General features: G+C 35.5%; 1 protein-coding gene and 1 long non-coding RNA gene across 3 annotated transcripts in view; one reads left to right on the forward strand and one right to left on the reverse strand.

Moving 5' to 3' along the window:
- Nucleotides 1–18,397, reverse strand: part of LOC137652541 (uncharacterized) — a 282,636-nt gene that overhangs the window by 134,195 nt on the left and 130,044 nt on the right. The gene's annotated exons all lie outside the window — the stretch shown is intronic.
- Nucleotides 1,496–16,464, forward strand: LOC137652530 (probable tubulin polyglutamylase ttll-15). Of its 2 annotated transcripts, none has more exons than XM_068385996.1 (5): nucleotides 1,496–1,644; nucleotides 7,990–8,192; nucleotides 10,045–10,618; nucleotides 10,762–10,930; nucleotides 15,230–16,457. In XM_068385996.1, exons 2-5 carry the CDS (start codon nucleotides 8,018–8,020, stop codon nucleotides 15,860–15,862), a joined length of 1,551 nt encoding a protein of 516 aa, XP_068242097.1. In that variant the 5' UTR covers nucleotides 1,496–1,644; nucleotides 7,990–8,017; the 3' UTR covers nucleotides 15,863–16,457. The 2 variants fall into 2 exon arrangements, with proteins under 2 accessions (XP_068242097.1, XP_068242098.1); XM_068385997.1 differs by lacking the exon at nucleotides 1,496–1,644 and adding an exon at nucleotides 6,608–6,669 and having other exon boundaries at nucleotides 15,230–16,464.

Genomic DNA, 18,397 nt, shown 5'->3' on the forward strand with positions numbered 1-18,397 from the left:
AAGCTATCATATTCCTGTAGTATCTAATGAGAAGAACTTAATGGCTCAGTTGAAACATGAATTTAGGGCAATACTTAACCAAACTTTATATTTTTTCTTTACAATTTACTGATATATTTGGAAAAAAATTGGTAGAACATAATGTAGCAGAATTGCAAGCTTTGTAGAGCTTGGACACTTAGATCTAGACATATAAAATTACTTAATGTCATCATAAACTGTAATATTTACCTTGAATTAAAGAAAAAAAACATACAAAACCAGAAACATAAAAAACAATATCATGCTTATGAAACATATTGTAGGATGGAGGAAATGAATTAGTCAAGGGAATATTTAATAAGTTCCAAGAAAGTTTATTAGGAAATAAGGCAAATATGAAAGTTGTGTAGACAAAACTTTAGAGAAAGTAAGAGAAATTATATATATATATATATATATATATATATATATATATATATATATATATATATATATATATATATATATATATATATATATATATATATATGTGTGTGTGTGTGTAAATGAATATAGAGGATGGAAAAGAAGCTTTGAATATACAAGTCATCTTTCCTATATAATAAAGAGCAAGTAGTTGGTTATATATTACTATTATTATTATTATTATTATTATTATTATTACTAGCTAAGCTACAACCCTAGTTGGAAAGTAAGATGCTATAAGCCCAAGGGCTCCTGCCACGATGAACGGCATTGCTAAACGTATGACTATTCGGTCTCTCCCCGCTCTTCGGGTAGGGGGAGAGGGAGTAGTCATGCCCTGGTGAGAGGGGGATATCCAAAGAGGTAATTAGGAAATGGTTGAATCTGTATGTGTGCATATCAGCTTATCAATTAATTTATATCAAGATATGCACACAGATATCTATGCAGATATGGCAGCCGTCATTTTTGACCGGTCACATACACTAGTTTAGAAAAATCTATGAAAGGGAATTGTATGATAACTCATTTTCAGCTAAATTTGTGATAAATACAAGAACAGCCAAATATGAGTTGAAATAGAGAGGAAAACACAAACGAAATGGTTTTTTGTTAATAAAGAAATAAAACATTAGAACCTTCTACTAGAATGACACATTCATTATGAAATTTAAAGTAAAGGATATTTTAACATTGTAGAAAACAAATATATTAAAACGAATTAATTGATTTTGTAGATAATTTATGATAGTTAACTAGAAATAATATAGCTTTTTACATCAGAACTTTATATAAAACTCAGTCAAATTCTTAAGAAAATACGAGGAGCCGTTATAAGGATTTTCCTATTGTTTACATTCCGTCAGTTACTACTACACTGAAGCAGTCAAAAGCAATGTTGTACAGAAAACAAATCTGATATTAAAACGAATTTATTAATTTTGTAGATAATTTATGATATTTAACTAAAAATAATATAGATTTTTACATCAGAACTTTATAAAACTCATTAAAACTTAAGAAAATACGAGGAGCCGTTATAAGGATTTTCCTTTTGTTTACATTCCGTCAGTTACTACTACACCGATGCAGTCAAAAGCAATGTTGGAAAATTGCTGTTATTAAAGAAATTAGTGATCACTGATGCATATAACTTGTGGTTGAGATCTCAAAGGAGCTACTGTGGAAAGTAAAAAGGTGAGTCTTATATCAGAGGTACAACTTTATAGTAAAGCAACTGGATTTTTGTTTATATATATGCATTTTGCATAATTGATGTTCTTCGTGTACTTGCAACCGTATGCAAGAATGCAATTTCAACGGTTGCATTATATGCATAAAGGTCCCTGGAATTTAAGCTTGGTTGAAGGCTAATGCTGACGTGTACTACTTCCACTACTGGTAAAAATAAATACCTCCAACTTATGTTATTAACACTAATATAGGTAACTAAAAGCACTTTAGTTTTAGTCTGGGGTAGTTTGAGGTTTTAGATTGTAAAATAAGAAAATAAGACAAGTTACCATATCTTTTGTATCCCATATAGTCTGTCCTTGAACAAATTATCCTAGTAGGAGGGTGTATGTATGATGATGGCCATGCCCCATAACACTATTCTCAACCCTATCGCTTTGGCATCAATGATTATTACTGTTACGATGCCAGTTATCTAATAATCAATCAATCAATCTTATCGCTAAGAAAACGGCAGTCTAATTAGGTTGTGATGACTGGGTTATAGACACCCCATTAGGTAAGTTGGTAAGGACATGGCTTTTAGGTTAGGTGGGGAAGTTAAGGTTAGATGTTATTCTATATACGTATTCCTGTCCATCGTTATACAAAGGGGTGTATGCACAATGCTGGTCAAGTCCTATAACTCCCCTAAGGAGCCTTTGTATATCAGCGGCCAATTCCTCCCTCATGCATAAAAATAGGAATTTTCTTCATGTTTTCTAGTCGTTTATAAGACTTTTTTCTGCAAAACCTCTACACAAGAACACCACCTAACTTTAACTCACCCCCCTAACCTAACCGACTGCCGTATTCTTAGCCTGCCATCATCATACATGTTATACATACACGCCTTCTCGTATTTTCAACCCTATCACAAACTTGCATAGAATGAAAACTGTTCAGAATGTTCTAAATACCCCCTGAAAGTAGTGATCAGAAAAATGTGGAGTTATTTTGAAAATCGTCTAAATTGCTGTGCAATTTGCAAGTCGAATAATCTATGTGCCCTGACACAAACTTTATTGCTCCTTTAGTTCCTAGAATTAGCTGTAGATGATGTTTTGATCAGTTTAGCAGGGAGTACTGTACTATTTGGTGGGCGCGGTAATTTGAAATGATCCAGTCAAATCCCGCTTGACTCAGGAAGTTGCCAGATTTTGTTTTTTTCTTATTTTGCTCCAATGAAAATTAGATATTACCAGAATTCAGACTGGGTTATGGGAGCATCATGCTTGGTTTGGAGATGCCAGTTTTTAGCCGCCGAGATTTGAAGATTGTAATGTTTTACTCTGAGAGTGATTATATTTGACCTGATACAAGTGATTTTTTTCTATAACTTGAACAATCCAAAACTGTCGAGGGTTATAAACTTTATTCAAAGGGAGTTTATGTATTATTTAGACTGTATAAGATAGCACTCCTGTGTGATTATTTTGGCATTTGTTCCAACTGTAAGGTTTGTGATGGAAAATTAACTCTCAATGGCAAGCCCACTCCCTTTTCAAATAGATTGTGCCGAAGAAAGATTTCCAAGGAATGTGGAAATTTTTTTTGAATGATCTTCAGAAAAAATTTCACTTCGAAAGATATGCTAACCAAACGTCCAAAGATTATGATATGAGGGACGTTGAGTAATTTAAGTACATCTATATTCGTTTCTGTTACTATATTTAATGGGGTGAATATGGTTCGTTGGGACAAGTGTAAACTTTCTTATTACTTGTAAAGTAGATTGCCTTCTATGAAATATGATTGTGTTACCTTGGTAGGAGTGAAGCAGGTTGTAAAGCAAACACAGGGTAAGCTAAGAGTTCGGCAGTCTAAGGTGGATCGCAGGTTGCCATTAGCCCCCCATGTTAGGGAAGTAGGTAAGGATATGGCTCATAGGTTAAGTTACAGGGCTGTTCTTGTGTAGAAGTTTTGCAGAACAACGGTCATGGTTTACAAACACCTAGAAAATGGGAAGGAAATTGCCATTTTCTAGGTACGCGGGAGGCCCGGTCCATCATTATACAAAGATTCCAAACTCTTATCAACCCCATTACTGTACTTATACTCTAGTGCTAATGATACAGACCATCCTAGGGAAGTTGCAGAGGGGTTTAGCCTCCCCTCATAGGTAAGGAGAAGACTTCTTAGATTAGGTTAGGTGGTGAACTTTAGGTTAGGTCTTATCCCGGTAAGATTGCTCAAGTAACTAAAAGCCTGTCCTTTAGTGATACAGTATTTAAAAACCAATGAGGGAAACATATTACAAAGCAAATTAGTGATCACTGATGAATTGGACAGTATCGCACGGGAGATTGGTAGAGCTACTGTGAAATGTAAAAAAAAAAAAAAGGCTTATAATAAAGGTAAAACATTATGGTAAAGACACCTAACTTTTGTTAATAAAAATGGATTTTACGCAAATGGGTACTTGTTCCTGTACCCGGTACCTTAACAATTCATGTATACTATGAGGGGAGACTGTGTGAATTTACCACATTGCCTGTAAGGTAGCCAAGGCCTGGAATTCAAGCTTGGATGAAGGCTAATTCTGTTGAGTGCCACTTTTACGACTGGAAACACACAAATACCTCACACTTGGGGTATTGACACAGTAATGCAGATATTATTTCAACTTTTACTTTGCACCATGGTCTTCCACTGTCTTGGGGTAGAGTTCTCTTGCTTGAGGTTACACTTAGGCACACCATTCTATCTTATTTCTCTTCCTTTTGTTTTTTAATGTTTTTATAGTTTATATACGAAAGCTTTATTTTAATGTTGTTACTATTCTTAAAATATTTTATTTTAATTGTTAATTACTTTCTCTTGTAGTTTATTTCCTTATTTCCTTTCCTCACTGGGCTATTATTCCCTGTTGAAGCCCTTGGGTTTATAGCATTTTGCTTTTCCAGCTAGGATTGTTGCTTAGCAAGTAATAATGATAATAACAATAATAATAATAAATAATGATAAAACACTTTAGTCCTATGCTAGGTTAGTGTTTTAGATTGTATAAATGCCTAGTCTGATTCTATGCATAAAAAGAAAATATTAGTTAGGTGGCTTGAACTGTCATAAATGAGTAGAAGTTTTGAAACCCTTTTTGTACCCTACCCCTTAGGTTTTAGGTTACTGTAGTCCTTATAACTTGAAATATACAGATTTCCGAGAGATATTGGGATAAAAATTATTCAAACTACCCACAAATGTACCAGTAACCCCTCTTTATTTTCTCTGGAAAGGAAACGGATGTATCTTAGGAATGATCGCAGAAGATGAAAAAGCTTTCAAAAGGATAAGGGTAGCATCTCTTTTAAAAGTGCTTGGCTTAAAAAGTGTCATGGGATAGAAAAAATGACTGAATGGTTGCTTGGAAGGGAATTGCAAATGTCAATGTTTAATGGTATAGAAAATTGGATATAAAAATGCACAGTTTTTAGATTTGTTTTTTTATTTAAATCAAATATCTAGGTTATTGATAAATGCTGTGTAAATATGATGGGATTTATAAAAAGTGTGTTTGAAGAGCTCTTTGTAAATTCCAATCTCCTAAGTAGTGGAATACTGGACAGGATTAGAAATGAAACAATTAGAGATTACTCGAGTGCTATACATGGACGAGATTATATTGAGGGGTAGATTGAGATGGTTTGGGCATGCTCTTCGCACTCTCCAAGAGAGATTAGTTCACTGAACTTTCAACTGGGCTCCACAAGGCAGGCACTAGAAGTGTTGGAAGACCCAGGCCTACATGGCTGAGGACTATGAAGTAGATGATGAATGGAGAAGTATTGATTTAAAAGCACAAGATATAAACAACTGGCAAAATCTAATCAATAGGCGTAGGAGGGGATGATGATGATGAACTAATACTGTCCTCATACGCATTAAAAATAATATCCAATGTCTGTTTGCCCTCTGTTACATGGGTTTTCAGGGACATTTTCTCATATTCCAGGCATCTGTATAACTTGAAAAATGCAAGTATGCGTCAGTTATCGGCATCAAAATATTTCAGAACACTTAGGGATACACTAGAAACATATATTTTTCTATGAATATTATTTGGTACATGTGCATGTTTACTGCCTATCTTAATAATTGGTATATATTTACCCATGCACAATCTCTAGTATAGTAATTCCAAGCTTTACTTTGTTTCCATCTTGCTCTCCAACTTCTTTTAACTTTTACAGAAAGTCCTCAATTTGAAAAACTTAATAGGTTCCAAAAAAGGGATTTTGACGAAGGAAAAATCTATTTCTGGGCGAGGAACCTGTGTCGCCCGGTGAAATGTTCCTTAAAGCACCATTTCAAAGGTATAAATACTGCTAAATATACCAGAGACAAAAGTTGCATGGAATGCTAGGAATATATCCAGCTCGCTCACCCCTAAAGGGTGTCAGTATTAAAACTGGGGCGAGTCATACCACTACCAGAGGTCCCTTTCCAATTAGACTTCTCCCTCTGGAATACTTAGAATTTTGTTATATTTTGGCCTAACCCTTTTACCCCCAAAGGACGTACTGGTACGTTTCACAAAAGCCATCCCTTTACCCCCATGGACGTACTGGTACGTCCTTGCAAAAAAATGCTATAAAAAATTTTTTTATATATATTTTTGATAATTTTTTTGAGAATATTCAGGCATTTTCCTAGAGAATGAGACCAACCTGACCTCTCTATGACAAAAATTAAGGCTGTTAGAGCAATTTAAAAAATATACTGCAAAATGTGCTGGGAAAAAAATAACCCCCTGGGGGTTAAGGGTTGGAAATTTCCAAATAACCTTGGGGGTAAAAGGGATAAAGTCAACAAATAGTTGGGTTTCACACGAAGTAGATATCAGGTTACTACAAATGCCTTTTCGCTTACTGTATTAAATGATATATGATATTCCTTTATCTTCCTTTATCTTATCTTTGTTATCTTTCGTTGGATTTGTGCTTGTATCGCTGAATGTTTGTAAGATGGAGACATTCTGTATTTCATAATGTAAGTGGAGGATTTTCTCCAATAGCGTATGGCTACATAACCCAATTTCATAAATCCAGAACAGTCGTTAGTAAACATACAAACATTACATTCCCTATTTACATAACCCAATTTCATAAATCCAGAACAGTCATTAGTAAACATACAAACATTACATTCCCTATTTGCCGAACACATTACATGATACTGCCTTAAATATGTTCAATCAAATTGAACATCCAAATTATATAAAGTATATATAAAAGGATGACAACTTCATTATTACAGGAAGCTTGACATTAATAAGAAAACTAAACATCAAAGAAAGGAGAACTGGTCTCCTAGAATTAGCTAATACAGTATAATTAAACAAGAAGCATATCTGAGGAACATAGATTACTCAAAATATAACACTTGTTTTTAATTTTATTTAGACCCTAAATTCATGGAATATCTTATGCTCTTGATTCATTTTCCCCTATACAGTAAAACCTCTATATTCAATTTTTTTTTAATGAGGCGCATTTGCAGCGACTCACAGCGGTGCCCTTTTAGCTCGGAAAATGTTTCCTGCTACCTGATTGGTTAGAATTATCTTGTCCAACCAATCAGCGATCGTGAAACGTTTCCGAGCTAAAAGGGCGCCACTGCGAGTCGGTGCAAATCTGCCTCGCTAAAAAGAATTGACTATAGATACGAATGTTTCTGCATACGAAAAACTCATTTTACGAAAAAACATACTAAGATTGTTTCGCCTCGTTACGAAAAAATTCTCAGGATACTTAACGAAATTTGCGTGGTGGGTTTACGTATATTGAATGATTCAAATATATTTAGCTCTTTTATTCTATGAAAAAATCATGTTACGAAATCCACTCCGAAACGAATTAATTTCGTTTCTTAACCCTTTTACCCCCAAAGGACGTACTGGTACATTTCACAAAACTCATCCCTTTACCCCCATGGACGTACCGGTACGTCCTTGCAAAAAAAATACTTTAAAATTTTTTTTTTCATATTTTTGATGATTTTTTGAGAAAATTCAGGCATTTTCCAAGAGAATGAGACCAACCTGACCTCTCTATGACAAAAATTAAGGCTGTTAGAGCAATTTAAAAAAAATATACTGCAAAATGTGCTGGGAAAAAAATAACCCCCTGGGGGTTAAGGGTTGGAAATTTCCAAATAGCCTGGGGGTAAAAGGGTTAAGGTATTACTGTAGTTGCTTGTAGATAAATATCCTACCTTATGGTCTTCATTGTAGTTTTGATTTATTATTTTTATACATTTATGTATTAGATTCATATCTATACAGTATCAATATATACCTTACAATTGCAGTGATGTTGTAGCGACCCTAACTAAAGCCATGCTTGGTGGACTAGCGAGATGTGGCGTGCTCGGGCTTTCGCTCTCGTGCCGACAGATGCAGTTTATGGGTTTGGTGATGTTTGTTCTCGTATTTGGAGCTGTGCTGACCGCTCTCAATGTCTATGAACTCCACAGACTTACCGAGGAACATTGGAACAAAGCGCATGCTGGAGGTAAATAATTTTTCAGTATTTTTCTTTGCTTTGATTTTGTTCTTTTTTTGTCGTATATTTCAGTCTACTTCTGTACTTCTGATATTAATATAGTTTAGTGGTTTAATTATTTGAAAGAATTTTCCCTAATATTCTTGTGTTAGAGTTCTCTCGCTTGAGGGTACACTCGGGCACACTATTCTATCTAACTTCTCTTCCTCTTGTTTTGTTAAAGTTTTTATGGTTTAAATAGGAAATATTTATTTTAATGTTACTGTTCTTAAAATATTTTAGTTTAACTTGTTTCCTTTCCTCACTGGGCTATTTTCCCTGTTGAGGCCCCTGAGTTTATAGCATTGTGCTTTTCTAACTAGGGTTGTAGCTTAGCAAGTAATAATGATAATAATAATATTATGCTTCAAGTACAAAATTGGTAAAAAGAAAAAGTGGTAATGTGAATTGTTCCTTTGCTAATACAAATATTACATCTTTTTAATTAGATGTATTGTCTAGAGCAAACTGGCATGTAAGTTGTATTGTTAATAAGGTAGTTGGATAATGACAAAGTGGTGAGGGGAACCCACTCACCTGCCTGGCTGAGTGGGTTTAGCCAGTGTCTTCAGCCTCATGTAGTAAATACATGCACTGCTGCTCTTTGTTACTGCTTGCAGTAGAATCTTTTCCATTTACTTTAGACTAATTGATTTTGACAGGGACTTAAGGTCATGCTCAAGTGCTCTGGTAAAGGAGGTAATTTATGTGGAAGTTTTATGATGGGCATGTTTTTTTATCCCATCCTCCTTGTACCTTTTGAAGGGAGCATTCTTGAGTGAGTGATTGTGTGATGATTGTAGGTTGTGAGCTCCTACAGTGTGGGGAAAAGTTTGGGAGGAAGAGAGAGAATGCTGAGAAGCATTTATTGGTGTTCTTAGGTGGGAATATTCACCCATTGCTGCTGAAAAACCATTTTGGTTCTTTTTTTCCCTTCCCGTTCTCGACCTTGTTTCTCATGTGGTTACACCTTGGACTTGGTCGTTGGAGAGTAAATGTATGTGATGAATTTCTAAGGGGTAATTGGAACAATGCTATTCATGCTCCATGAGACAATTAAATGTTTAAAGGCTGCTCATGAATGGCAGAGGCAAGGGGCAGTGACAGTGCTCTATCGAGCAGAACAATGCTCTAGAGACTGACCATACATACATATGATCAGTTCCCAAGCCTCCTCTCCACCCAAGCTAGGAACAAGTAGGGCCAGGCAATGGCTGCTGATGAATGAGCAGGTAGACCTATAGGCGTCCCCAAACCCCCCATCCTTAGCTCAAAAAGGAGGTGAGGTTACAGCAACCAAAGAAACTAATGAGTTTGAGTGGGACTCGAACCCCAGTCTGGCATTCACCAGTCAGGGACATTACCACATTGGCCACCACAACCCTACCCTATGACTGAGTTCCCTGTAGCTGAAGGATTTGCCAGCACTTTACATCATTCACAAGCCTCAATGCTTGATCCAGCAGTTTCTGAAGATACAATCATGTAAAATACTTCTGGTTTTTATGTCTATGAAAATATAACCTGCTTATATTAAAGAATGGCTAAATTGTGAATTGGGAGCCTCAATAATAAAACATATTTTTTTATTTAATGATTGTCTGTGGTCAACACTTCGCTATTCCAGGCAGAATATTTTACGTAAAATAAAGAGATTTGTGCTTAGAAAACATGAATGAAAATTGGTTATATTATTCTATATGTTGAATTTGACAAGCTGATATTTTAGTGCGGTTTTGAAATGAACTTTTTTAGATTTTCAATTGGCATTTGTTACGATTCTGCATAATGAGAAATCTTAATGTAATGTTATATATTGCAGGAATAGCAGTTACAGAAGCACAGAGTACCAGTCAAGCCAAACCTGTGGTGTGGATCAGAGGGAACAAACAAAACTCTGGATACCTCAAACACGTCACAAACGTCTTCTACAGGCTCGGCTACGATCAGGCCAACGAAGGGGATGACTGGGACGTCTTGTGGTCGCACAACTATCCTTTCAGAGAGTTGAAGCCGATGATGCTTAACCTGAAGCCTCACCAGAAAGTCAACCACTTCCCGGGATCCGGTTACATATCCAATAAGGTGAACTTAGCCATTTCCGGCCTGCCGTATGTACCCAAAGCGTTCCGGATGCCGGCCGAAAAGGACCAGTTACTGACCCATGCCAAGAAAAACCCGGAGATGATGTTTGTACATAAGTCTAACAATCACAGGGGTATTAAGATTGAAAAAATAGATTCTCTGGATCTTGGCAAAGAGGGAACTTTTGTCCAAGAATTTATCCATAATCCAATTCTTGTAGACGGGTACAAATTTGATATAGGAGTGTATACTATTATCACGTCTATTGAGCCTTTGCGTGTTTACGTATTTGAAGGAGATGTACTCTTTAGGTATGGAAAATCAAACCTCCTTGTCCCGTAATTTATAAATGTGCCATAATTATATTATGAATGATATTGAATAATTATTCTAATTTTTAAATACAGAACTTTACGCTGTATCATATTACTTATCTCACAATTACCTTTTTCAGATTTTGTCCTGAGAAGTACCATCCATTCGATCCCGAAATTCGTGATAAATACGTAGTTGGCGATGATTATTTGCCTGTGTGGAAGGTGCCTTCTCTTGCCAAATATTACAAAGACCTTGGTTTTGGCATGAAAGGCTCTTTCGATGCTTGGCTTAGGGCAAATGATAAGGTGAGACTACTTTTTTTAATGCAGTACATGAATGTAGTTCTGAAGGTTATTGAAAGTCCATTTTTGACATTTTCAAGCAATTCTTTTTTTTAAGTATTGAATGTTACTGTACCTTGACAAATCTAGAAAAATTCTCAGCTTTACATTCATCATCATCTCCTCCTACGCTTATTGACGTAAAGGGCCTCGGTTAGATTTCGCCAGCTGTCTCTATCTTGAGGTTTTAAATCAGTACTTCTATATTCATCATCTACTTCAAGCTTCATAGACCTCAGCCATGTAGGCCTGGGTCGTCCAACTCTTCTAGTGTCTGGTGGAGCCTAGTTAAAAGTTGGGTGAACTAATTTCAATTTTAAATCTTTTATTTTATGGTTTTGACAATTAATGTATTTTTTTTTTTAACATTTTTATTCTGTATTTTGTAATATGGGTTTGTATATAAGGGAGTCAGCTGACTGGATGGTGTTTGTTCCTGGGTGAATACAGATATTTTGTCTTTTTGATTACATAAATATTATTGTGTCTGCAAAGCTTTAAGGGCTATTGCATCATTAAAGAGGTAGTTAGATAAAACGATGCCTGGATGAGGGGAGACACCCTCCTACCTGCCTGACTGAGTGAAGCCACTTTTGTCTTCTACTATAAAGCGAGTGGATGTGTCATTGTGAGTTGTGATTCTTCATCTTTTTCCTGTTGGAATTTTTCTTGGACTTGGTGTTGAAATTTTGTTGTTTTTGGGACTTGCTTATTTATAGTCACCATAGATTCAAATTGTAAGCTTAGACTAATGAGGAAATGTATGGGATAAGAAGGTAGGCATATGAGCGATTCATGTCATTCTGAGGCTTTTGAGAAGATCATCTTATGAGCCAATAGATAGTATAAGTTTTAAAGAATAAACTGTAAGATACAGAAACTTCCTTCCCTGATAGGTTAGTTTTTCATTATGACTAGAATTTAGAGCAAAGAATGATTTCACAGTGAATGGCTTACCACAGTTTTTTCATGTACTTTACTGAACATTAACCAGTAACAGTAACCAGGATGAATGGATTTTCATCCAGTGAGGTGTTTGAAAATATTCTTGAGATCTTCTATTAGGGGAAGTGTGGAGAATATGAATTGTTGATTAGAACTCCTCTTAAGCCCTTATCTAAGAATACAGTTCTGTGTGTTTTTCTGAAAAGTTTTATCAATGCTCATAAAGAAATGATAGAGATCCTTGGGTTACAATGGTGTCCAGTTACGACGATTCGCCATCACGAACGGGCTTCTATATGGTACGTGAAAATATCCTTGTAACTCATTAATGTATTACAATGTATTGTGGGTAGGAGATTGTCCTCTAGTTTCCGTTATGCCAGCTATGAATTTTCTCAAAATTAAAGTGCAAATTAATTTTTCATCCATTTCTATTTTTTATTGTGAATTATTCTTTATTCATTTATGATTTTAAGGGTTATAACCAGTACAATAATTACCCTTACAAAACCTTTAAAATGAAAATCATTGTACTGTATATATGTATTTATGGATGAGTGAATATGGGAACAATTATTTTAGGATATAAGCATGCTCCCAGAACAAGTTAAGCTCTTAACCTGGGGTACTACTGTACTGTATTGTATTCACTTCATTAAAAGTACACTGTAATGATAATGTGCAAAATTGCTATATGAATGTACACACGTGGAGTTACTCATCTTTATTAAGTTCTGTTTGACAAATGGAAAGCAAACACTGTGTGAGTGGGCAGTCACGCTGTAGTGGTTAGCAGTCTATGGCCAAACGTAGCACGCAGACTGCCTGATTTAGGATACCGGTCACACTCCAGCCACACTACATTAAAATGCAGTGGATTGCCCTAGGAATCTAGGAAATTAAAATCAAAGTAATATGAACACTAGGCACCACCTCTTGATTTGGTTCTGGGGAAGGGAACCCAAGGTAAACGAATCTCAGGCAAGACTTGGGCCTTTCTTGACTTACTAAACAAAATAAAAATAAAAGAATATCTAAAGGATGTGATTTGAGTCAGGTTATTAGAGGTAACAAAAAAATAATGGCAAATTTTAAATACTGTAAAATTTCTTATTTTAATTGCATCGTGTGGTCATCAGATTAGTATTATAGTCATCAGAAGAGCGTCAAATTTTTGTTTGTTGTCTGATACATCTCTCTGTGATTGATACACGTTTTATACCAAAATTTTGCATGTATTCTGAGTCACTCGCAGACTGAGGCTTTATCATACAGTATTTGTTATTGGATTTTGGTTGTTTGATCATTATCTGGTTCGTCCACCACAGTGTCGGCAAATATAACAATTATATGTCAATACAAGTAGAATTTATTTTACTTGCCTAACAAACGGCAGAGAAATCAGGGTTTTGCCGTAGGCAGATTCTGTTAGCAGAAATGATGATTAGTCTTTCTACACCTTTTAAGTGAGGCTTTTATTGCCGGTAATTAGTTTTATATTGATTAAGTAATACAAGTGAAAATAAAATGGTCATTGTTGCCATCAACTTCTTTATTTGGTAGCTTTTGATGTAACTTCTGTCATATTCAGCTTACCTGCAATTGTTATTATGTAAAATTAATAGAAAATATCATAAGTACATGATTAGGAAGATATACATCCAAGAACTGCCCAACCAGCTCTAAAATCAAGTAACACAGTTTCAAACTATTTGAGGCCAAACAATTTCTGTTCTTAGTTTTATAACCACTTTCTCTCCATCCTAGCTAATATGGGAAACATCATTATGAATGACAAATATACATACATATACCAAGGCACTTCCCCCAATTTTTGGGGGTAGCCAACATCAAAACAAATGAAAATAGGGGACCTTTCCTCTCTACGTTCCTCCCAGCGTTGATAAGGGACTCAACCGAGTTCGGCTGGTATTGCTAGGGTGCCACAGCCCACCAATCCCTTTTTTTCCACCAAAAATTTGATTCATAGAAATTATCATAAATTCTAGGATTGAATTTTTTCAATACTTAATCGTCATTCATGTGGGTTTGTATATAAGGAAGTCAGCTGGCTGGATGGTGTTTGTTCCTGGGTGAATACAGATATTTTGTCTTTTTGATTACAGAAATATTATTGTGTCTGTAAAGCTTTAAGGGCTGTTGCATCCTTAATGAGGTACTGTAGTTAGATAACACGATGCCTGGGTTAGGGAAGACACCTTCCTACCTAGGTAGCCTGACAGAGTGAAACCACTTTTGTCCTCTACTATAAAGCGATTTGATGTGTCATTGCGAGCTGTGACTCTTCATCCCTTTGGTCTTCGCTAAGATCCACATACTATTGTAGCTTAGCTAGTAAAATCTCCATGCTTTGTGGTAATATTTTTCTTTGTTACTTGTAAACTCTTTTAGTTCTACAAGTGTCCATCTCGAGCTTACTCATTGGACTGGTTAATCGCTTCCTTTTAATAAGAATAGTTGTAAAATTTTACCGCTATTGACGAGAGAAGCTTATTGTGTTGGCTGGAGAAATGCCTACTGTGTCAGGGACATAATTTTTTTGTGTGTATTTTTTTTTTTTTCCAAAGTAGCTAAAGCTACTAAAACTTAGAGTGTTATAAATGACAGGTAAGCATTGAAATAATTAATTTCCTTTTATAGATTGTTTTTGTATTGTTTTTCCTGACAGTGGTATCCTTTAGTTCTTTCAATGATAAGTTTGATAAATCCAGGCATTTCCACTTACGTTGCTTAGTGGTCAATGTGCTGGGTTAAGTAAGAGGTTTATTTGTAAACAAATTTTTTATGTCATAAAGAGTTTTAGGGTCTGGATTGAAAGTCAAAAGGATGCTTCAAAAATCAGTACTGCTATTTGACTGTGTGGTAGTTTGAAATTTTGATTGATTTATTATAAAGATAGATAGTTTTTTATATTTAGTTTTTTCAATTATTATTATTAATTGCTAAGCTACAACTTTAGTTGGAAAAACAGGATGCTATAAGCTCAGGTGCTCCAACAGGGAAAATGGCCCAGTGAGGAAAGGAAACAAGGAAAAATAGATATTTTAAGAATATTAAAATAAATATCTCCTTTATAAACTATAAAAACTTTAACAAAACATGAGGAAGAGAAATTAGATGGAATAGTGTGCCTGAGTGTTCCAGTTATACATGCAAGTAAAGCAGCTTTATGGTATTTTTAAGTGTTTAGTTATTTTAAATAACATTAGTGTAAGGATTAGATTTCTGTACATCTAAATACCATACATAGTATGATTGTTATTTTTGACTGATCTTTTCCTCTGTGTTTTTCATCAGGACCCAGATGTTGTGTGGAATGCCGTTAAAGATGCGATTCGTAATGTGTTTTATAGTAAGGAGTCTGCTCTGATACAGGCCACATCGCATTATCCATCCCAATTAAATTTCTTCGAGATGATGCGCTTCGATTTCGTCATAGACGACCAGCTGAAAGTCCATCTGATGGAGGCAAATATGTCACCCAACTTATCTTCCTCTCACTTTAAAGAAAACAGATTATTGTACGAGCAAGTAGTTTTTAACCTCCTCACTTTAGTGGGAATCGGTCGCATTGTTCATTCCAGGAACTTGCTTCCGCGATCCAAAGACGAAGCGGAAATGCAAGTTGCTTCTAAAGACTTAGTGGTGTTTGCTGATCATTGTGTGGCAAAGTGCGCAGATAGGAAAACCTGTAATCAAGTTGAATGTCAGTTGTGCCTACCATGCCTCTCACAGGACCAGTTGTCCACCTTGTCTCGCGCATACCTGGAACACAAATACCGAGGGGAGTGCAGACGAGTGGTACCCCAATCTATCAATCCAGATCATGCCTACGATCCGGCAAACATGAGCGGACTAACTCCAGATAACACTTTAATGACAGAGTGGTTTAGAGGGAAATGTCTAATGGATAGAACTTTCTGCTCGTGAAAATTAGTTTTCTATTTTTTTATCATGAATTATTTTCACTTGCAGAAACCACACGTAAGTATTGCTAGATTATTATTATGTTGTTATTTTTGTTAGATATTCAGATACCTGAACTATTTTTTTTAACAATTGTGATTTTAGGGAAAAAATATAAAAATTTTCCAAACAGAAGTTAAAGTTTTAACTATAACTATTAACAGATACTATATTCTGCTAAAAAAGCAAAACAAAACTAGAAGATAAGTATAAAGATAAAGAATAGAATATTTATATATTTTGATATACGGCGCACAATATTTTTTGTTTAAAATGTTAATCATTCCATAATGTGTAAATACTTTAGTTAGAATAATTTTTATATAAATTAATATTATTGAATATTAAATGGCTACACAAAAAGAGAAATAAAAACAACTGTTTTAGAATTGATTTTATGATTAGTCCAAGTAATGACTGAGAAGCCATATATGCTGTTGTTTGCTCACAAATTTGCTTTGGCATTGCAATAGATAGAATAAGTTGGTTTTAAGCAATTTTAGATTGCTTTCAAGCCGCTCCTTCAATTCTTTTTGGGACTCGTAGTGCGGTATCAGGTCTTCGATTCAAGTTTTTTTTCCTGATATTTTCAAAGTACTGTATGTTCTCCTGACTAGTATAGTGGTAATGCATTCGCCTCGGATTCTCATAGTACAGATCGATCCCACCTCAGGACCGTGAGTTTAAGCTGTTTACTGGGAAGAATACTGCTGTGGTTGAGCACCACAGAGGAGCGTTGGGGTTACTTGGCTAAAGTTCTGTGGAAAATCTCCTTGGATGGTACTGGAACTGAGACCAAACACCTTTACCTTTAATTTAGCCATATTGAATACATGGAGTTGTGATAAACGCAACGTTTGGTCTTAGCTAAGACCCACATACTGTGGTAGCTTACCTAGTAAAATCTGGGCCTGACAATTGGTATAATATGTGGCATTTACCTTCTTAGTAGTTTGCTTAATTGGATTTGGATTTTGTATGAATCGTTAATTGCTGTTTTACGCTCTTGTTATAGGTAGGCTACATAGTAGTGATTTGTATTTTAATATGTAGCCTACAGAATCATTACTATAATTGCAACTTCATTCATAAGTAGTTTTTCCGTGAAGCCTACAGAATTATGATCTGCTTGTACATGTGTAGCCTACTGAGTGTAGTTTACAGAATTTGGTACATAGCCAATGTTATTCATATACCCATTTTTAAGAAGTTTTTTAGTGTATTTATAATATATATTTTATTTATTTATTATATTTATATTGAATCAGGATAGAAAGAGATAGAGGTCTGTTGTTTCTTTTCACTGTGCTTAATCCAAAGGGGGTTTTCTAAAGTTGTGCCTTTTTACCTGTGATTCATTAGTAACTCTTATGATTGTAATGACTCAATTGTATGTGAACTAATATTTCCTTTTTATTCTTATTTCTACCTAGAGAGCAAATGTAGTGGAAGAATTATCATGAAGATGATTTTCACTTCGAATGTACTGTAGTTTTAACCTATTTGGGCAATAACCTACAAATATTTCCTTTACTGGCAGTGGGTTAATTTTTTAATAGGTACCTGTTTGGAGTTATTCTAAGTCTAGTTAGGGTTTGGTTAACTTAGTTGAAAGACTCTTCTTCTTCAAGGAGCAATGTATAGAATATTTACATCATCAGGATCATTTATCTCCCTGTGTTGGTATGCCATGTCCTTATTCATAGAACTCACTGACCATAGTTGTTTTGGCTAATTTTTCACGGCCGGATGCCTTTCCTGCCGCCAACCCTCCCCATTTACCCGGGCTTGGGACCGGCACCAAGTTGAAGCTGCCTTGCCCCCCTCAGTGGCTGGGTTGGCAGCAGGAAAGGCATCCGGCCATGAAAAATTAGCCAAAACAACTATGGTCAGTGAGTTCTATGAATAAGGACATGGCATACAAACACAGGGAGATAAATGAACTGTATCAAGGATGACCTTCAATCAAAGGGATTAACCAGTAATGAGGTGTGGAACAGAGGTAGATGGAGAAAGCTGACCAGAAACATTGACCCCATATAGAAGTGGGAAAAGATGTAGACAAAGAAGAAGAAGAAGAAGAGTCCTTATTCATAGAACATTGCCCCTTAAGCGGGGTTTACATGGTCGAACGGTTCTTCGAACCTAATTGTCGAACCTGATTGCCAAACGGTTCAAAGACATGGAGTCAGTCACAAATGCATAAGGTTTGTGGACAATGAAGCTTCGCTAGCAAAAAGTCAAGCGAGGACACTTTCTTTGAACCGTTCAACAACAACCAAATACCCCGTTATAGCCTAGTGATGATAGGAAATAGAGAAACCGATAGAACAATGTGCCTAAATGTACCGGAGGCTAAAGAAAGAACAATACAATAGTTTTGATTTTGTAGTGTCCTTCACAATAGAAGAGCTGCTTACCATAGATGAAGTCTCATTTACCTTTACCATTTGGAAAGTAGCCACTGAGGAATTACAGTGCAGTACTTAACCCTTTGAT

The sequence above is a fragment of the Palaemon carinicauda genome, chromosome 13 (assembly GCF_036898095.1).
Source record: "Palaemon carinicauda isolate YSFRI2023 chromosome 13, ASM3689809v2, whole genome shotgun sequence".
Lineage (NCBI taxonomy): Eukaryota > Metazoa > Arthropoda > Malacostraca > Decapoda > Palaemonidae > Palaemon > Palaemon carinicauda.